Source organism: Hippopotamus amphibius, chromosome 8 (genome assembly GCF_030028045.1).
Source record: "Hippopotamus amphibius kiboko isolate mHipAmp2 chromosome 8, mHipAmp2.hap2, whole genome shotgun sequence".
NCBI classification, from domain to species: domain Eukaryota; kingdom Metazoa; phylum Chordata; class Mammalia; order Artiodactyla; family Hippopotamidae; genus Hippopotamus; species Hippopotamus amphibius.
This window is the reverse complement of record NC_080193.1, coordinates 20521588-20539313: the sequence shown is the minus strand read 5'-3', so window position 1 is coordinate 20539313 and position 17726 is coordinate 20521588. Positions and strand designations below refer to the sequence as shown.

At 38.9% G+C, this 17726-nt stretch overlaps 1 protein-coding gene across 7 annotated transcripts in view; it reads left to right on the top strand.

Moving 5' to 3' along the window:
• MPHOSPH9 (M-phase phosphoprotein 9) overlaps positions 1 to 17726 on the top strand; it is a 52879-nt gene that overhangs the window by 29218 nt on the left and 5935 nt on the right. For 5 of the 7 annotated variants that reach the window (XM_057746086.1, XM_057746084.1, XM_057746083.1 and 2 more), the window contains 10 exons: positions 4839 to 4886; positions 5787 to 5851; positions 7258 to 7359; positions 11954 to 12088; positions 12962 to 13137; positions 13943 to 14086; positions 14869 to 14989; positions 15780 to 15883; positions 16577 to 16824; positions 17129 to 17197. In XM_057746086.1, the coding sequence (XP_057602069.1) occupies positions 4839 to 4886; positions 5787 to 5851; positions 7258 to 7359; positions 11954 to 12088; positions 12962 to 13137; positions 13943 to 14086; positions 14869 to 14989; positions 15780 to 15883; positions 16577 to 16824; positions 17129 to 17197 (1212 nt within the window). The other 2 variants (XM_057746087.1, XM_057746088.1) reach the window with 2 other exon arrangements.

Genomic DNA, 17726 nt, shown 5'->3' with positions numbered 1-17726 from the left:
TGAGTACATGAGCTCCGGTTTTTAAAACTTGTACTTTTTAACATCAGACTTACAGAAAGTTGCAAAAATTGTAGAAATAATTTTCATATGCCTTTCACCTGCATTCTGAATGCTAACATTTTACAGTGTATGTTTTATCATTCTGTCCACATGTAGTTAAAAGATTTAAAAAAAAATTTTTTTTCCAAACGATTGGAAAGCAAGTTAGAGATATAATGCATCTTTCTCTCTAAACACTTCAAGGTATATTTCTTAAAAACAAGGACGGTCTTTTATATAACCATAGCAAAATTAGGAAATTAACATTAGTATAGTAATCTTATTTAATTTATAATGCCATTCAATTTTGTGCTGATTATACTACAAATGTTCCATATACCAAAAGGAACTTTCTTTTTTCTTGTTCAGGATCCGATCTAGGACTACATGTTCCATCTCTTTTATCTCTGTTAACCTAGAGCAGTTCCTCAGTTTTTCTTTCTTTTATAACCTTAAAACTCTTCAAAGGTCACAGACTATTTTATAGAACTATGCCTTCTAACATGGTAGCCACTAGCCGCAGGTGACTGCTTAAATTTACACTGATTACAATTAAGTAAAATAAAAAATTCAGTTCCCCAGTTGTGCTGGCCATATTTTAAGTGCTCAGTGGTGACACGTGGGTAGTGGCTGCAGTGTTGGGTGGTGCAGGGGGTACCGCCTCTGTCATTGCAGCGTTCCGTTGGCCAGCATGTTGTAGAATGGGCCTTGGTTCCGGTGTGTGTTTCTTCACGGTTAGATTGGGGTTGGCTTCTGAGCACAGGCACCCCACTTAGCACATCCTGTTAGGAGGCACATGTAAACCCTGTGGTGTAAACTCCAGTCACTTGGTAAAGGTGGAGTTGGTCAAGGGTCTTTGCTGTAAAGCTATATCCTGCCCCTCCCCCACTGGAATTAACAAGTAACTTACAAGATGATAATTTAAGACTCTGTAAATCACCTTTTTTCTCATCAAACTTTTACCCGCTAACTGTAGCATGCCCTGATGAGTCTTGCCTGAAACCAGTAATTACTGTGGTGGTTGCCAAATGGTGTTTTTTTCTAATTCTGTGATTTCCTCTACATTCTACTGCAAGGAGTAGGCTTCCTTTCTCCTTTATTTCTCCCTGTCAGTGTGGACTCATGGATTCTTATTTTATTCAGTGAGTTAGTCTTTTTTTTTTTTACTGTGGATATTGTTTTGATGCTTTGTCATAGTTTTGGCCAGAGGGATACATGTGGGGCTGGCTTCTGTGGCCTTTTGACAGGTTCCTGTCATTCTTTGAGCACAGGCAGGCTTCCTGCCACAGCAAGAACTTCCAGGCCCATCTTGTACTTCCCTAGCCGCAGCCCTGAATCAGTCATTTTTCCCAGGAGCCCTGGTTCCTTTAAGTGGAAAATGGCATTTAGAAATTTAAGATCTAGGTATGTTCATTGCTTCTGGGATGTCATTGTTTTTTCATTAAAAACCCATCATTGAGTAGCAGTGCAGCACAAAGGAGGATAGAATGTTGTTTTCAGTTGAAATTACATGAATATTGCCTGTGATAAGTGACTTTTTTTGCATTTATCATATCAAATATTTTAAGCGTACAGTAAAGTATAGAGTAATATATTAAATACCTGTATACTGGCCATGCATCTGTAGATACTGTTGAAACACAATCTTCTGTTCCTTCCTCTCCCACCCTAGAGGTACCCGCTATGCTAAACATGCTCTTAGTTATCTGCATGCAGCTCTCTCTGCTTTCACTGCATAGGCACGTGTCTAAACAACATAGGGTAACGCTTTGTGTGTTCTGTAAACCGTGTTGTATCCTATTGCGCTGTATCCTTCTGCAACCTGTTTTTCCCTCTCAGCATTGTTTCTAAGATTTACATGTGGATACATGTAGTTTTTATTCTTTTTTATTTAAACATTTGTATGTGAAGTATTTCTGGTGTACACAAAGGTATAAAGAATAATATAACAAATACACGTGGACCTACCTTAAGAATTAAAACACTGCAGATGCTGTTGAGGTCCCCTGTGTATCTTTTCTGAGCACCTCTGCCTTCTTAGAAGTAATTGGTCTGAATGGTGTGAGTGTCATTCACTTAACCTGTCTTTGTATCATCATGTGTGTATGGCTGCTTAGTCAGTTGGTTGTTTGGCATATCTTAAAACTATTTATACGTGGGTGTCAAGAATTATCTGTGCTCTGGCCATAGAATTTACAGAAGTTTTAATATAAGCGGATAATTTTACTTTTTGTGGATAATTTTTGACTCACCCTTGTAATGCTGTCATACTGTATTTACTATTCTGAAACTTTTTCATTTGTAAGACTTCTCCCAGCCAATACATACAGCACCAATTCGTTTGTTTCCATCCCTGTGTAGTATTCCATCGTGTGAATCTTCCGCAATTTATTTATCCGTTTCCCTGCTGCCAGTTTCTTTTTGTTGCTGTTATGAGCAGCACTACCATGACTATTCCTATACATGTCTCCTGTGCCAACGTATGCAAGTACCTCCAGGGTATTGTTGCTGTCACCAGAGCTGCAAAACAGATGACTCCCAAACTGGACATATTCTGCTCATGGACTCACTGGTCTAGGAACTTGGACTGGGCCTAACAGGCACAGCTTTATCTTGACCCGGCATCATCTGGGACCTTAGCTGGAAACTCAAAAGCTGGGGGCCTTTGATGATGACGGTCCACTAAGGCTGCAGTTCCTTCTATGTTTCCTTCCATGTGGCCTCGTTTGGGCTTCTTTGCAGTGTGATGGCTGAGTACCAAGGACAGGCATCCTGAAAGAGCTTCCTGACAGTCACAGTGCCTTTCATGACTAGCCTTCTGGAAGCTTTTTAGCATCTTCTTTTTATCCCTGGTGTTCTGATAGTCCATAACAGTATTTGGGGCATAGGTTCTCCCAATCTGGAAATTGATGTCTTTCAGTTCTACAAAACTTGCTGATGTTATTTCTCTATTAATTTCTTGCTGCTCTCTCCTCTCTTTCTCTGAAACTTTAATGAGTAGATGTACTGCGTGGGTTGACTCTTTAAGACTTATTTATGTTTAGTGTCCATTATGGCTCTTTGTTCTTTATCTTCTGGTCTTAGTATTAATTATGTCTTCTCTCACTTTTAGTTTCTAAGAGCTCTTTATTCTCTGATTGCTAGTTTTTCATAGCTTTCTGTTCTTCTTTTGTGAATATAACATTGTTATTTCTCTGAGGAGATTAATAATAGCTTTCTTTCGATACTTCTCTTTAGTTTTGGTTCATTATTTCTTTTAAGTTAATCTTTCATTTTGATTTGAAGTCTGTTTCATACAGAATTTTTTTTTCACATGTTGGTTCTTTGGTAGGTTCACATCTAAGAGGGAGGCAGTAAAAAGCTATTTGGAGACTCTTTGTACACAGATGGGACTTATTTCCTGGTAACCTTCACTCACAAGCAATCATAAGTGACACCCCAGGCATTTGGTTAGGGAACTTCCAGATGTGTGTGTCTTTTTTTTCTGGGGTTGTTCAGTTTTCCCAAAGAAGAGTCTCCCAGTTTCTTATCTGGAATCTGTTAGCCAGGCTCTGGTGGCAGTGAGTGAGTGGAGAGTCAAGTGGTTTTTGTTTTGTTTTTTTTTTTTTGAAGACTTTTCCTTAGTCATTTTCTCTTTATCTCTTTGCCTCCCCCTCCCACCCTGCTATCATACTTGGGTTTCCAAAGTTGCATTTTTCTCTCCCAGTCATGTCTTCTATGCCCGATTGTGTGGCTGAACAGTCCACTGCTCTATGGGATGGGAAAAGGTCCTGGGCTCTAACCGAGGACTTTGAACCAGTTCCTTGTGGTCAGCTCTATGCTTGAACTGTGTCCACCACTGAACCTGGGGTTCAAGTTCTGAGCCTCTCAGGGTTACGAAGGTATCAGCCTACTCGCCATTAGCATCTTTTTATTCAGGCACTGGAAGTTTTAGCCCTGCTGCATCTTCATTGGAATCTCTCACTTGTTGCTGTTCCCTCTTTTGTTTTCTCTTTAATTGCTTCATTGTTAATGTAGTGGGATCTCAGGATGAAAAGAAAATCCTGTGATGAATCTGTCATCTTTCACCAGAAGTCTCACATACATATTTTTAAATAAATTACCTAATTATATTAGATTTGGGGGATTGTACCTTTACTCTGTGGAGCTAACTTAACAAAAGGTAGTGTGCAACAATTCAAAAGAGAACAATGCAAATACATTTTAATATTTTCAAATACGGCTTACTTAAAGGGCATTGACTGAAACAAATTATTTGTTTTAATTTCTATTTTGAAATAAATTCCACTTTACAGAAAACTTGCAAGAACTGTCATACTCCTTTTTCCCAGGATCACAGATTATTAACATTTTGCCATATTTGCTTTATCATACCATATATATATATATATATTTTCACACACATATATATATTTTTCTTGAACCACTTGAGAGTAGGTTGTAGACATTTACCCCTTAGCCCCTTTACCCCCACATTTTCGGTATGTATTTCCTCATATATTTCCTAATACATCCATAGTCACAGAAGAGTTATCCAAATAAAGAAATCTAATACTGATGCAGTCCATATCCAGATTGTTCCTTTATGTCACTTTTTCCCTAGTCCAAGATCCAGCCCCAGATCATGCCTTACATTCACTCATCTCTTTAGTTGCCTTTAATCTGAAACAATGTGTTAACCTTTTTTCTTTCATGACACTGGCATCATTGAAGAGTATGGGCAGTTATTTTATAGACTGTCCCTCTGTTGATATTATAATATTTAATTTTGTGGTGCAATTCTTTGTTTTTTCTTGTAGCTTTTAGGAGAGTATGAGTCCCTTGGAAAAGAACACGAAAGAGTAAAGGTAACAGTTGATGATTCATGTTTTTAACTTCCTGTCGGGGCAGAAGCATTAGTTTGGAAGTCAAGAGATTTGACCCTTTCTCCTCCCCTCCTCTGTCCCCATCTGGCTACTTGAACTAGATCGCTCACTTATCCTTTCTGTGTCACATCCTTATTTTCAAATGTCTGTCCATTTAACTCACAAGTTTGTTGAATTTGTTAATTTAACAAATGTTTATTGAATGGCTATTGCATTTGAGATGAGGTGAAATTTTTAGAAGAGTATAAAATGCCATACAAATGCCAATAATTATTTAATACTGTTTAAATAAAAAGTTTTGATTGTCAAAACATAAGCTTTTTATGGGGTTGAGTTCATCATTTTTGAGTTCTTAAAACTGGGATCTGCATATTTGAATTCAGTGAAACCCCACAATAAGTAAGTGGGGTCCAAGTAGTTCTGTTGCATAAAACACAGGGTTGGGATTATTCAAGGTTAGTGAAAAGGCCTGCATAGCTAGGACCTAAGATATCTTGGGTTTCAGGGGCCAATCGTTATGTTTGAAATCTCATCATTGCAGGTATTAGCTTTGCCCTTTACCGAGGTTTTAGTCAAGTTTGTGTTTAAAATATGTCCATTTTAACACTTTCTAATCAAGCAAAGCATAATAGGCTTTACTTATTAAACGGGGGGCTTACCCACAGCTATTTGTATAAACCAGTGTTTTGCGCCTCGTTTTTTCCTGTGAATTATGTGTGTCGGCTCTGTGGTGGGTGGCATGCTTGCCACCTATCTGTATAATTTTCTTCCTAGCTCTCTGGTGTGGTCTCAGAGTAGTTTTACATTATGCATTTTAGAATAAAAGGAGTACTTCTGAATATTTATCTTCAGTTATCTGATTTTTTTCCTTCATTTTCATAGGATACATTAAATCTGACTGAGAACAAACTGCTTGATGCACATACTCAGATTTCTGACTTGAAAAGGTAAAATATATTGTCTTACTAATAAGCAGATGCTTCCGATTGTTCTTTCATCCCTTAAATATGTGTCTGTATTGAAAGTGATGGGGGAAGAAAAAGTTTTTCTTGAGGATTTTTAAGCATTTTAAGATTAGATTTTATCCTCATCTTTCCTTGACTTGGAAATACATTTGATTTTAGCTCAGGATTTTAAAGTGATTAGAATATATTGTTGGCTACACCTGAAAGGTGTGCCTGTCCCCAAACATTATGTATTTACTTAGCATAGGTGACATTAAATCACTGAGAAGAATTTTAAGAAGCAGTCTAATTCGCTGAATTATTTTTGTACTCCAAAAAGAAAACAGCATTCACACCTGTATTTGTGGTCATCTACTTTCTTAAAGACCTGTTGGGGACTGTGTGTGTGATCTGATTTGCTCAATTAGGTAAGGCACAGTGTCACAAATGCTCCCTATGGCAAATGATTAGATAGTTCTAATTGGCTTTAGCGTATATTTTTGTATTTTATTTGGAGGTAAGTAATGTCCCTTATTTAGAGATTTTATCGCACTCTAAAAGACATCTCATAGGGAAGAACAAGGAACACTGTCTAGCTTTCTTGTCTGCTCAGGTCTTTTCTGTGAAGCATTCAATTCTAGGGATAGTTTTGTTATCAGATTGGTATAAAGCATCAGTCCTGATAGAGCTTTCTTTGTCAAACCTTCCTTGCAACAGAGTAGGTAAGAATTGAAGTTTAAAAGATGAGATGAAGTCATATTCAAAGCTATAAAAGAACAGAAAGAATGCCAGGATAGCCTCAAAATAATTAATTGGCCAGAGTACGTATTTTCTGTTGGTGAACTTAAAGGTGAGCTTTTATTCTGAACAAGGCACGAATCAGATGAGCTGCCTGTAGGTTGAGAGTTGTTCAGAACAGGAAGTTCTTGTTAATAGCTCCACTTTGGATGGTAAACCTGCTTCCTCTTTTGTGAGAGCCTTACCTGTGTATATGTCACATGAATACATACATATTTAAATTAAACATGTTAGAATTGCAATTTATTTGATTGCTTAAATTTGTTTGATTTTTATTTAATTTATACTGCGTTTTGATCTGTAGTAAAATTTCTAAATTTTTTTTTTTACTTGCTGTGTTAAATGCATTTGTTGTTCCCTTTTCCTTCAGTTGTAGCATATGAAATGCTCCTTTGTAGAGTTTTTTTCCATTTGCGTTTCTATTTATTCTCCCTGATTTTGTTCAGCCTTTTAAAGTTTCATGTGGCATTTTACTATGAAAAAGATTTATGGATTTGCAGCTCTTTTGTTACCCCTTTCCTAGAAGTGTCTGTTAAATAAGTAATTTGTAGTTGAGCTGTATTTTAAGCTTGTTGAAATGTACTTAATTTATCTTATTGCTTTTGAATTAGAACAATTTCAAAACTTGAAGCTCAGGTCAAGCAAGTAGAGCATGAAAATATGTTAAGTCTTCGTCATAATTCTAAAACTCCCACGAGACCCTCACGTGCCAAGTAAGTTACCTTGTTTAATCTCTGTAAAGGTAGTAATAGGTGCACCTGTAATTGAGCTGAGACACTCATCTGTCTAAATCACGAGAAAGACACGGTTAAATGTCATCACAGAACTTAGATGTGTGAAAACATCTAACTGTTAGATACCGTGGAAGCTCTTATGCAGAGGCATTTACCAGAAGGAAGGAATAGTAGAATCAGATTGGGAGTGAGGAGAATTGGGATGTTTCCTGGTTTTTGACTGTGCCCAACTGTTGTGTGACCTTAGGCAAATCACTTAATTTTTTGGAGCTCAGTTTTATTATCAGTAAAAACAAGGACATTGGGCTGGAACATCTCAAAAGGTCTTTTAGCACTAAACTTCCAGAAATTTTATTCCCATGTTAATGGAAAGACTTATGAAGATGGATCTGCATTAGATTGTGTGGATTTTTCTTTTTAGTTTTTCTAGATTAGCTTTGTTAAAGCTGAGAGCATTATCTTGATGATACATTTACAGAGTAAGTTTTTTTATGTTAGAATTGTTTTTTATTGTGATTTTGATGTAAATAAAGAGTATTAAATGAGTAGATCATAACTTTTTAATAGTGATGTTTTATCAGAAAAAGATCAAATTGTAGATGTTAACCTTTCTAAGTTGTAATTGTCAAATGAGAAAGTTTCTCTAAATGTTTACTAATTAATCTTAGTAGGACATAACGGATATGTAAAGAAAAATATGTAAATATCTGAAATCGGATGTTTGAGATTGAACCAAAGGGAGAACTGAAGTTGGAGTCAGGGAAAGGCCTTTCTGTGGAGAGGACATGAAAGCAGACAGGGAGGACTTTGTGTGCAGAGTCATTCGGGGCGGGGGTGTGTGGAGGGGAAGGGTTTTCCAGACAGAGACAGTGGTCTTGCTGAGTCCGGAGGTAGGGAAGAGCTTAGTTTTATGTTTGAACAACCCAGAGGAGGCTCATGTGGCCTGACTGTTCCCAGCAAGGGATAAAGTAGCCCCAGATAAAATCACAGACCCATCACACATAGCTTTCTAAGCCATGGTCACAGGTTTGGATTTTACTCTAAGTACATTGGGACACCTTTGAAGGGTTTTATATAGTAAAATTGTGTCATCTGATTTCTGTTTTTTTAATGTACCTGCCATGAGGAGGGGAAAAGAGTAGAAGCAGAGAGACTAAGTAGGCTATTGCAGGACTAGGAGAGATAGCGTTAGCTGGGTGGTGGCCATAGAAATGGACAGACAGGAAGGATTTGAGAAGATTCTGGAGGCAGTAGAATCCTCAGAACATGGTTATGAATTGGATGGCAAGGTAAGAAAGGTAGGTGTCAGGTAAGGTCAGGTTTGTTTCTGTCTTGAACAGCTAAGGGTGTCACACTGAACCAGGGAAGAGATGGGAAGAGCAGACCGTGGGGTAAAGATCAGGATTTCCATCTTGAATATTTTAGTTTGAGATTCATGTGAATTCCAAGTGGAAATCAAGCAGGTGATGATAAATTTCCATTTGAAGTGCAGAAATAAAGCTGGAGTTATAAATATTGGAGTCATCTTTCTAGATAGGGCTTAAAGCTATTAAGGATGGGTGTGTTTAGTGAGAAGTGAGCCCAGGACAAAGCTCTAAAGAACCCCAGTGTTTTGGTGTTGGGTAGAGAAGGAGCTGGCAAAGGAACCTGAGATAGAGCTGCTAGAAAACCAGGAGGAAGACTGAAGCCGCTGTTGAGAGAGCCAGTGAGGTGAAGACTGAGGCTCTGTTGGATTTGCAGGCTGGAGGCTCCTGATGACCTGGAGAGCAATTCGCATAGAGCGATAGAAGCGGAAGCCAGTTGTGAATGTATTGAGGGGTGAATGACAACAACCTAGGCATCTAACAGCTGGAACGTCAGTACATTGTGATACATCCATGCATAGTACTGCTCAGCGTTGCACAGACTAGATTGGGGGTTGGCAACTACAGCTCCCTAGCCAAATCTAGCCTACTGCCTGTTTTTTTGGTTTGTTTTTTGCCGGCCTGTGCGGCATGTGGGATCTTAGTTCCCTGACCAGGGATTGAACCCAGGCCCACAGGCAGCAAAAGCATGGAGTCCTAACCATTGGACTGCCAGAGAATTCCCATACCACCTGTTTTTGTAAGGCCTGTGAGCAAAGAATGATTTTTTTCTCAAATGTTTGAAAAAAAAAATTAGTAGTATTTCATAACATGTGTTATATGAAATTTAACTTTCAGTGTCCATAAATAAAGTTTTATTGGGACACACCTAAGCTTATTCATTTGTGTATCATCTATAGCTGCTATGTGCTATAATGGCAAATTTGAGTAGCTGTGACAGATACTGTCTGGCCCATAACACCTAATATATTTATTATCTGGCTCTTTACTCAGCAAATTTGCCAACCCCATAACTAGCCTGTCAACATGGTTTAATCTTAAGAACATAATATGGAATGACAACAAAAAACTAGTTGTAGGAGAAATCAGATACTAGTTATATCGCCTTTAGCATGTAAATCAGCTCTACAGATCTTATGGGTCATATAGATGTAGTGAAAGTGTAAAAGCACTTGGGGTATTGAACACAAATTTAGTGTGAATGGTTGCTTTCAGGAAGAATGAGGTTGGAGAGGTACACAGGGGACTTCAGTGGTATCTGTAGTGTTCCGCTCTTTAGAATTCTAAAGATACAACAGCAGAGAATCTGGATTTTTATAAAGCGGGATGGTTGGTACCTGAGTATCATCTGGATGTCTTCATGCTTGAACTATGTTACATTTTTAAAGTGAACAGGAACCAATAAAGGATTAGGATCCAGAATATAAAGAACTTCTTCAAAACAGTAAGAAAAGAGAATCTCCTCAATAAAAAAGTGATAAAAGAATATGAACAAGCTGTTCACAGAAAAAGAAACCTAAGTGGCTAATGAAAATGAGAAGATGCTCATTTCACTAATAATCAGGAAGCTGTAAATGAAAACAGGAATGAGATACCACTCGGCATTAAAAGGATGTGTACATTGTGCCCTTTATGTAGTTTTAAAAATGCAAGCAACCATATATATGCTATTTATGTCTTACAATTAAAAACACATATGGTTGGATGTTAGCATTTGTTAAAACTAAGTATGGGTGAGTGTGTGTTATAGTACTCTCTGTAATTTTCTAAGAATGTTTGAAATGATTCTTAATTTAAAAATTGAGAGGAAAAGAAGTGACTGGGAGCTGAAATGGAAATAGGTAAAAGACACAACTCTTAAAAAGTTTGGTTTTGTAAGGGAGCAGAGAGAGGGCGATGGGAGTTCCCGTCCCGTGGTTTCTGTTTTCTCTCTCGAGTGTGATGAGAGATTATCACCTGACAGTCAAGGCTGGGGTGAGAGGCTTGAGGAGAGTGGAGAGGGTGTCAGATAGTCATATTGGGGAATTGGAGTGCCTTGATTATGGAAAGATGTGTTGGCAGCCAGTGACGGGCGTCCACTTGAGATAGCGATAGTGATTCTGTGATGATACCCTGGTCTACACAGCTGGTCAGCTTTTTTTCCAGCAAAGCTCAACTGTAGGAATACAGACACCAAAGAAAAGTGAGATCATTGTAGTCAAACAGGCTTAGGTTTTGCTGCCAGTCAGGTGCAGTGGAAAGTGAGCAGGGAAGGGGGCCCAGTAAATGAGTAATGATTATCAGGGGTGTGTGCTGCCGGGTAGGGGTGGGGTGGGAGGTGGGGTGGGCGGGGTGGTAAAGAGGAGCTGGAAAGCTGGGAGGGGCACAGGGAAGGGGAGGCCCAGGGTCGTGGGCCTCGCGGTGAGAGCGCTGTGGGGCTGCTCGAGCACGGGAGCCAGAAGGATCTTTGGAGGTTTGATTTCTGAAGGGGGCTGTCTTCTCTGGGGTGATGAAATCCAGTGAGCATCCTCTGAAGGGGCAACTGAGGAAGAGAGTTGCATCGTTGGGGGAGGTTGGGTGGGAGGTTGGAGCAGCTCCTGTGGGCATGTGGAGGGCACCCAGGATGAGGGCAGGAGGCGGTGTGGGGAGGATGAGGCCTTGAATGGCCAGAGTGTATGGTGGGGTGAGTCTCAGATGGGCCAGCTTCACAGTACTGGGGGAGTAATGTCATGGTCTAGAACTGCACCGTTCAGTCCAGCAGTGCCGGTCGCCACAGAGCTGTTTAAATCTAACTGCCTTGCAAGTGTTCACGAGCTCATGGTGTGTGATGGTGGCTCTGGTATTGGACTGTGCAGGTGGAGGTCTGTCTTCACAGAAAATTCTGTGGGCAGTGCTGGTCTTGGGGGGAGAGGAAGGGCGCTCTTGCTTCATCTCTGGGCCCTGAGCTCCGTGGAGCATAAGGGGTGTTAAGTGCGGAGGTATTCAGAGCCGTGAGCATGTGAGAGTACCTGAATTTTGACTGTTCTTCCGAAACCAAAAATAACAATTCAGTTGGAGCTGAAAAGCGTAAAATAGGGTTCATATAGCTAGAATAAGATTGTTCTATGTGGTTTTTAAGTTCCTGTGTAAATGTGGAAATAGTATTTCAGAGCAGATTATCTTCTATATGTGCTCAGTCTAAACTGGAGCTCAGACCTTACAGTGCCTGAGAACACTTCTCGTCCTCACAGCACGCTGGCCAGCTCTGACGTCAGCCGGCGGAAGTGGCTGATCCCGGGAGCGCAGCACTCCATCTTCACTGGGCAGCCTCTGGACACGCGGGACAGCAAGGTGGACAGCCAGCCGGAGGACACCTGCCTCCCCGGGTGAGACAACTCCGTCAAAGATCATATTTAGGGACTGTTAGGTTTTCTTAGAGGTTTCAGTTGCTTTCTTTTTTTTTTTTTTTTTTTGAGGTTGCAGTTGCTTTCAAAGTTCAGGAAGGTATAAAAAGCCATCTCCTTGTTCCTTTCATGTCTTAATTTTGAGGATCTGATTTTTATTTTACTCTGAAAGGCTAGTGCTTTTAGGAAGCTTTCCTTTCGTAGGCCATGCAGAGCTGTCTCCACCTGTGCCCTGTGCACGGGCTTGCAGTTAGGACAGGAGAGTGCTCCTCACCCTTGGGCTGGCCGATCCCTGGAGCAGCCTCGCTCATTCACTCCAGAGTGCCACGTAAATATTGTATCTCTGTATGCGCTAGGCTGAGGAAAGGACTGGAGGCGCTGGTCTGTTACATACAGGCTCAGTTTTATTGATTTGCCTTGTAAAGCAAATATTCATTGTGGAGTAACTGTCAACCCTCATGTTATTCACCTGGTGATCCCAGTAAACTGTCTTAGTTCAGGCTGCTGTGATGAATTACCTTTGACTGGGCACCTTAAGCAATAGGCAATTATGGCCTACGGTTCTGGAGGTGGGTGGTCTGAGATCAGGGTGCCAGCGTGGTTGGGTCCTGATTTTGTCCTCTCATGGCCTTTCCTTGGTGCGTGTGTGCAGGGGGAGATCAAGCTGTCTCTTCCTCTTTTTATAAGGGCGCTGATCCCAGCATGGGGCTTCACCCTCATGATCTCCTCAAAAGCTAATCACCCCCAAGAGGTGAGGGTGGGAATTCATCATCAGAATCACATTCAACGTAACAATTTTGGGGAAACAAAAATATTCAGTTCATAGCACCGTGTGTCTTACAATTATTATTTAAGGTACCATTCTCCTCTGGAAAAGGATCCTTCACCTGGAAGTACATCAACAAGTTTATTGATAAAAAAACAAAGAGAGACTTCAGACACACCAATCATGAAAGCTTTGAAAGAACTTGATGAAGAAAAAGTATTTAAAAATTGGGGCACACAGACAGAGAAAGAGGACACCTTAAATAGTAAGTATTTTATTCCCTGTTTGATAGAAATATATATAGATCTCTTCCCTTTTCTCCCCCAGTTATATTACCTTCTTAAAATGAAATGCGTCAAGTAATAAAATAAGAAGTTAAATTTATTTTCCTGCTGCTTCAGCCCCATTGCAGACAGCTGAGTTCCCTAATTGTTAACTTATCAGTTATCACATATGTACCTTTTATGCAAAGCAAATGACATATTATGTTCTGATTATTAATGATTTATGTGACATTCTTAAGGATATTTGAAAACTTTCTATATCAGTTTATCTTACTTGTGCACATCAAAAAGTTATGACAGGCATTTGGTGTTCATAAAGTGAGATGTCACATTTCCTACTCTCCCTTTCTTGGTTACTGAGCATCTATCAGTAAGACAGAAGTATGTTTAACTCTGTGTTTTTCACAGGTCCAGGCAGCTGTACTTTCTCTGGTGCTTACTTGGTCGGGCCTATGAATGACATCATTAACATCTTTGGCGTTGCATTTCCAAAGCAGTATCTCCTAGTAAATAAATTAGTGACCTGCTTTCTAAAAATAAACTCTTGAAAAATCACCTTGAATGCCAATTGTAAACAGAGAACCAGAATGAACTCATTAAAAACTCCCACATTTTTCATCATTTTTTTTGCATTGTAATGTGGTACATTTTGCAAATAATCATTATAATCTAGACAGTGAGAAGAATTGCTTGCTTGTTGTACCTATCTGTTAATAAAGGCAGATAACTGAAGCTAGGGGGGTTTTTTTCTTTGTTTTTTTGCTTTTTTACATTTTTCTGTTATAGAATTAATGAATCCTCGACAAACTGACACTTCAGTCAATGCAAGTCGGTCCCCAGAGAAAGGTGCCCAGCAAAGACAAAAGAGATTTAATTCTTCACAGAGATCGTCATCTTTACCCCCTTCAAATCGTAAATCAAGTATTCCAAGTAAGAGAGGTTCACGTCTCTTGGGCTCAGAAGAGTGACATCTGAGCCATACACATTGTTTGACGCTTTCTGTCTCCCTTACACTCTTCCTAGCACCTAGTACAGTTCTTTGAACACAGAATACCTAAATACAATCTTGTTCAATAACTGATTGTATAGTTACTATGACTGTAACTGAAGAAATTCTCACCGTTTATCAAAGTGAAATTTTTGTGTGTCCTGCAAATGTTTTACAACTAATACCGCTTCACAATTTTGAGACAAACTCAACTGTCTATTTTGACAACTAATTAAACATTAGTTCAAACAAATTAAGCTAGCCTGAAAAGTGATGTTTTTTTTCATGTATTTGCCTAAGATTACTCAGCATTAATCACCTTTGTCTTTAGCCAATTATAAGTATGGTTTTAAAGTTAAGCATTGGGTTCCTGTATCCTTAATTTCCATTTCCATAACAGCTGAGGAGATTCGTGGATAACTGTGTTATTAGGAATGTTCACTAGTGCACTGGTGTTTCCATCTTATTTCCAGTCGACTTCTAAAATCCTGAAAAACCAGTTTTGAGTCAGAGCTCTGCGACTACAGTCTGATACACTGAAATGTTACCAGTGGTTTCCTCTAGATGTTAGGGTTATGAATTTTTATTTTATAGACTCTTACTTATCTTTCAAAAAGTTTTACAATGAAAATGTATTCTCAGAAATAAAGTACTGAAAAAGAAACTGCCAACACGGCACATACATAGAAGGAAAAGACTGTCTCCTCTTCGTTTTCCTCTGTAGCAAAAAGAGAGATTATGTTAACACCAGTGACTGTGGCGTATAGTCCAAAGCGATCCCCTAAAGAAAACTTGTCCCCAGGATTTAGTCATCTACTTAGCAAAAATGAAAGCAGCCCAATTCGGTAAGTTCTCTAAAATTGTCAAATAAAATATATATAATATTGATTTTTTTTTTAATGTCAACTTATGCCTCTAGCTATCACTAGTTTTTCAGTTGTCAAGGGGGATTCTGTGGATTTAAATAAATGTACTAAAAATGAAAAAGTACTATAATACTTGAAAACAGTTTTTAACTACGTAAACTAGCTACTGTAAAATTTAAACACTGCCTCCGAACCTCTTCCAGCCTTTGGATATAGAATGATCATTCTTTGTTTTCCTGAAACGGTAAAAGATACAGGGAAAATTGGGGGCCATTTGTACAAGAAAGTGGGCTGTCCTGGTATGGCCCTGGCGCTAAACGTAAGTTTACCTGTGCTCCTGAGAAAGTTGTTCTCTCTTAAGTGTGGTCAGCAGTGTTGTGCTGTGGTGGGAAGACCACTGAAGGCTAAGACAGGAGAGCTGGTGGCCCGCCTCCGTCAGGCTCTCAGGGAAAATTACTGGAGCACATTGAACCTCAGTTTCCTCTTCTGTAAAACGGGAATAATAATGCCTACCTACTTATTTCGTACGGTTGTTATAAAGATCAGACGAGATAATGTATTGGTAAATGCTTTAAGTGGCCAGTATGTAAATATAATTCTGTGTTAGAAAATATTAATTAAATATCAGTTTTAAAAATTATATGACAACCTTTCTCTTTTAAAACTATGTGAATATGTGAGTTAACTGGATGCCAGCTCATCTTTCTAGTGGAGATAGGGAACATCAGTTAACATTTTTTTCTCACAAGTAACTTGCTTCATTCAATAGATTTGATATACTTTTGGATGATTTAGATACTGTTCCTGTGTCTACAGTACAACGTCCCAATCCAAGGAAACAACTCCAGTTTCTTCCTCTAGATGACTCGGAAGGTATCTTTTCCTAAAAGATTATTAATTATGGTTTTAGTCATTCATTTTGTGAGTTTCTGGTATCTTTTCAAGGTTCTAAATGTCATTATATCCTGCACTTAAATTTTTTTTTACCCAAGGGCCTCTAAAAATAAGCCTTTGTGACGCTCATATTGTGTGTCAATGTTGTTATCCTCATTGGAAAGTTGGGAAACTGAGGTACAGGGGATGTTAATGGTTACCAGGGCCATACTGTCCAGTTTTTTATATTCTGTAACTTATATGCACCTTAGGCTATGGGTAATTTTTTTCCCTCATTTGTATTTTCAGTTTGGAATAAAGTTATAAGATAATGTAAGTGAAATCACTTGCGTAGGCCCTTAAAATACTAACTCTGTAATGTTGGTGTATGTCCACTAAATGTGTTGTTTTAGTTTTGAAACTTTTTTTTTTTTTTGCTTTAAGTTTACAGAAAGTTTGCATACGTTTATTTAGGGAAGTTGTGAAGATTGTCAAACTGAGGGCAAGGCTTTTAGAATTCTGTGGGGAAAAACCAGAGTGTATGTGATTGATTACGTATCTCTTTTCATTATGTTTTTTCTGGCCATGTAGCAGCCACTTCCAGAAAGTGAAGTTGGGTAACATATTTAGAATGTACATGTTCTGTTAGAAGAATTGATAAGAAATAAAAGAAATTTCTCTTCTCTCTGACAGAAAAAAAATACTCAGAAAAAGCCACTGACATCCACGTTAATCATAGCTGTTCCCCCGAACTGTTGCCAAATGGAGTGAAGAAAGTCCCTGTGAGATCAGCTTGGGAGAAGAATAAATCAGTTAGCTATGAACAGTGTAAGCCTGCCTCCCTAGCGCCACAGGGCAATGATTTTGAGTATACAGCAAAAATTAGGACCCTAGCTGAAACGGAACGGTTTTTTGATGAACTTACAAAAGAAAAAGACCAGGTAAAAACAAACAAACAAAAATGTCTTCAATCTTTTTCTGCACTTAATGTTTATGTCTGAGGAATAGTCAGAAGGGAATTATTGAGTCAAACCCAGGAAATTACTGTGGATGCCACACAAAGCTGCACTAGAAACGCATGTGAGCCAGGCCGTTGTTACTAATTGTGTCAGAGGAAACTTATATGAAGTTGAGAAGGATGAGAAAATACTAAGCTGAAGTCTTTTCTTTCCATTCTGTTATAAACCTCCCTGCCAGTAATTAGAATTCTTCTGTTTTTATTTAAACATTTTTTTGTGTTAACAGATTGAGGCAGCACTAAGCCGAATGCCTTCTACTGGAGGACGAATCACATTGCAGACAAGATTAAATCAGGTGAAGTGTCTTAGCTTGACTCTGCTTTGGAGCCTTGATGCTAGTCCGTGCTCCATTTAACCATGATGATTTTTTAATATCACAGTTTTTAGGCACACCAAAACAATCGATCAGAACTTTTTAGCTTTTACAGGAAGTGTTTGGTAATGATAGCATATTTTATAACTGCATGCTAGCTTTTAGGAACAAGAAGTGATTTTACCTTTATACCTCCAAGAAAAAGGTGTTCATGCCATCATGTTTTCAAGAAACTAACTTGGGAGCAAATGACAATATGTCTATTAACAGATTTTACATTGTTGAGGCTCTCACATTAAATCTCCCTGTTTGTGTTTGTTTTTTCCTCCCCAATCTGCAGTTTATTTCTGAACCCCTTTCCATTTAGTAGACGTGTACAACAGTGGCACTTTGCAGCTGGAATAGATTTGAGGTTAAAAAGAGAGATGTCATTCCATTACTGAGCAGGAGATGGTGCAGGCAAAGTGGCCCATGTGCATTTCTTTTTAAATCTTTTTTTTTTTTTTAGGCT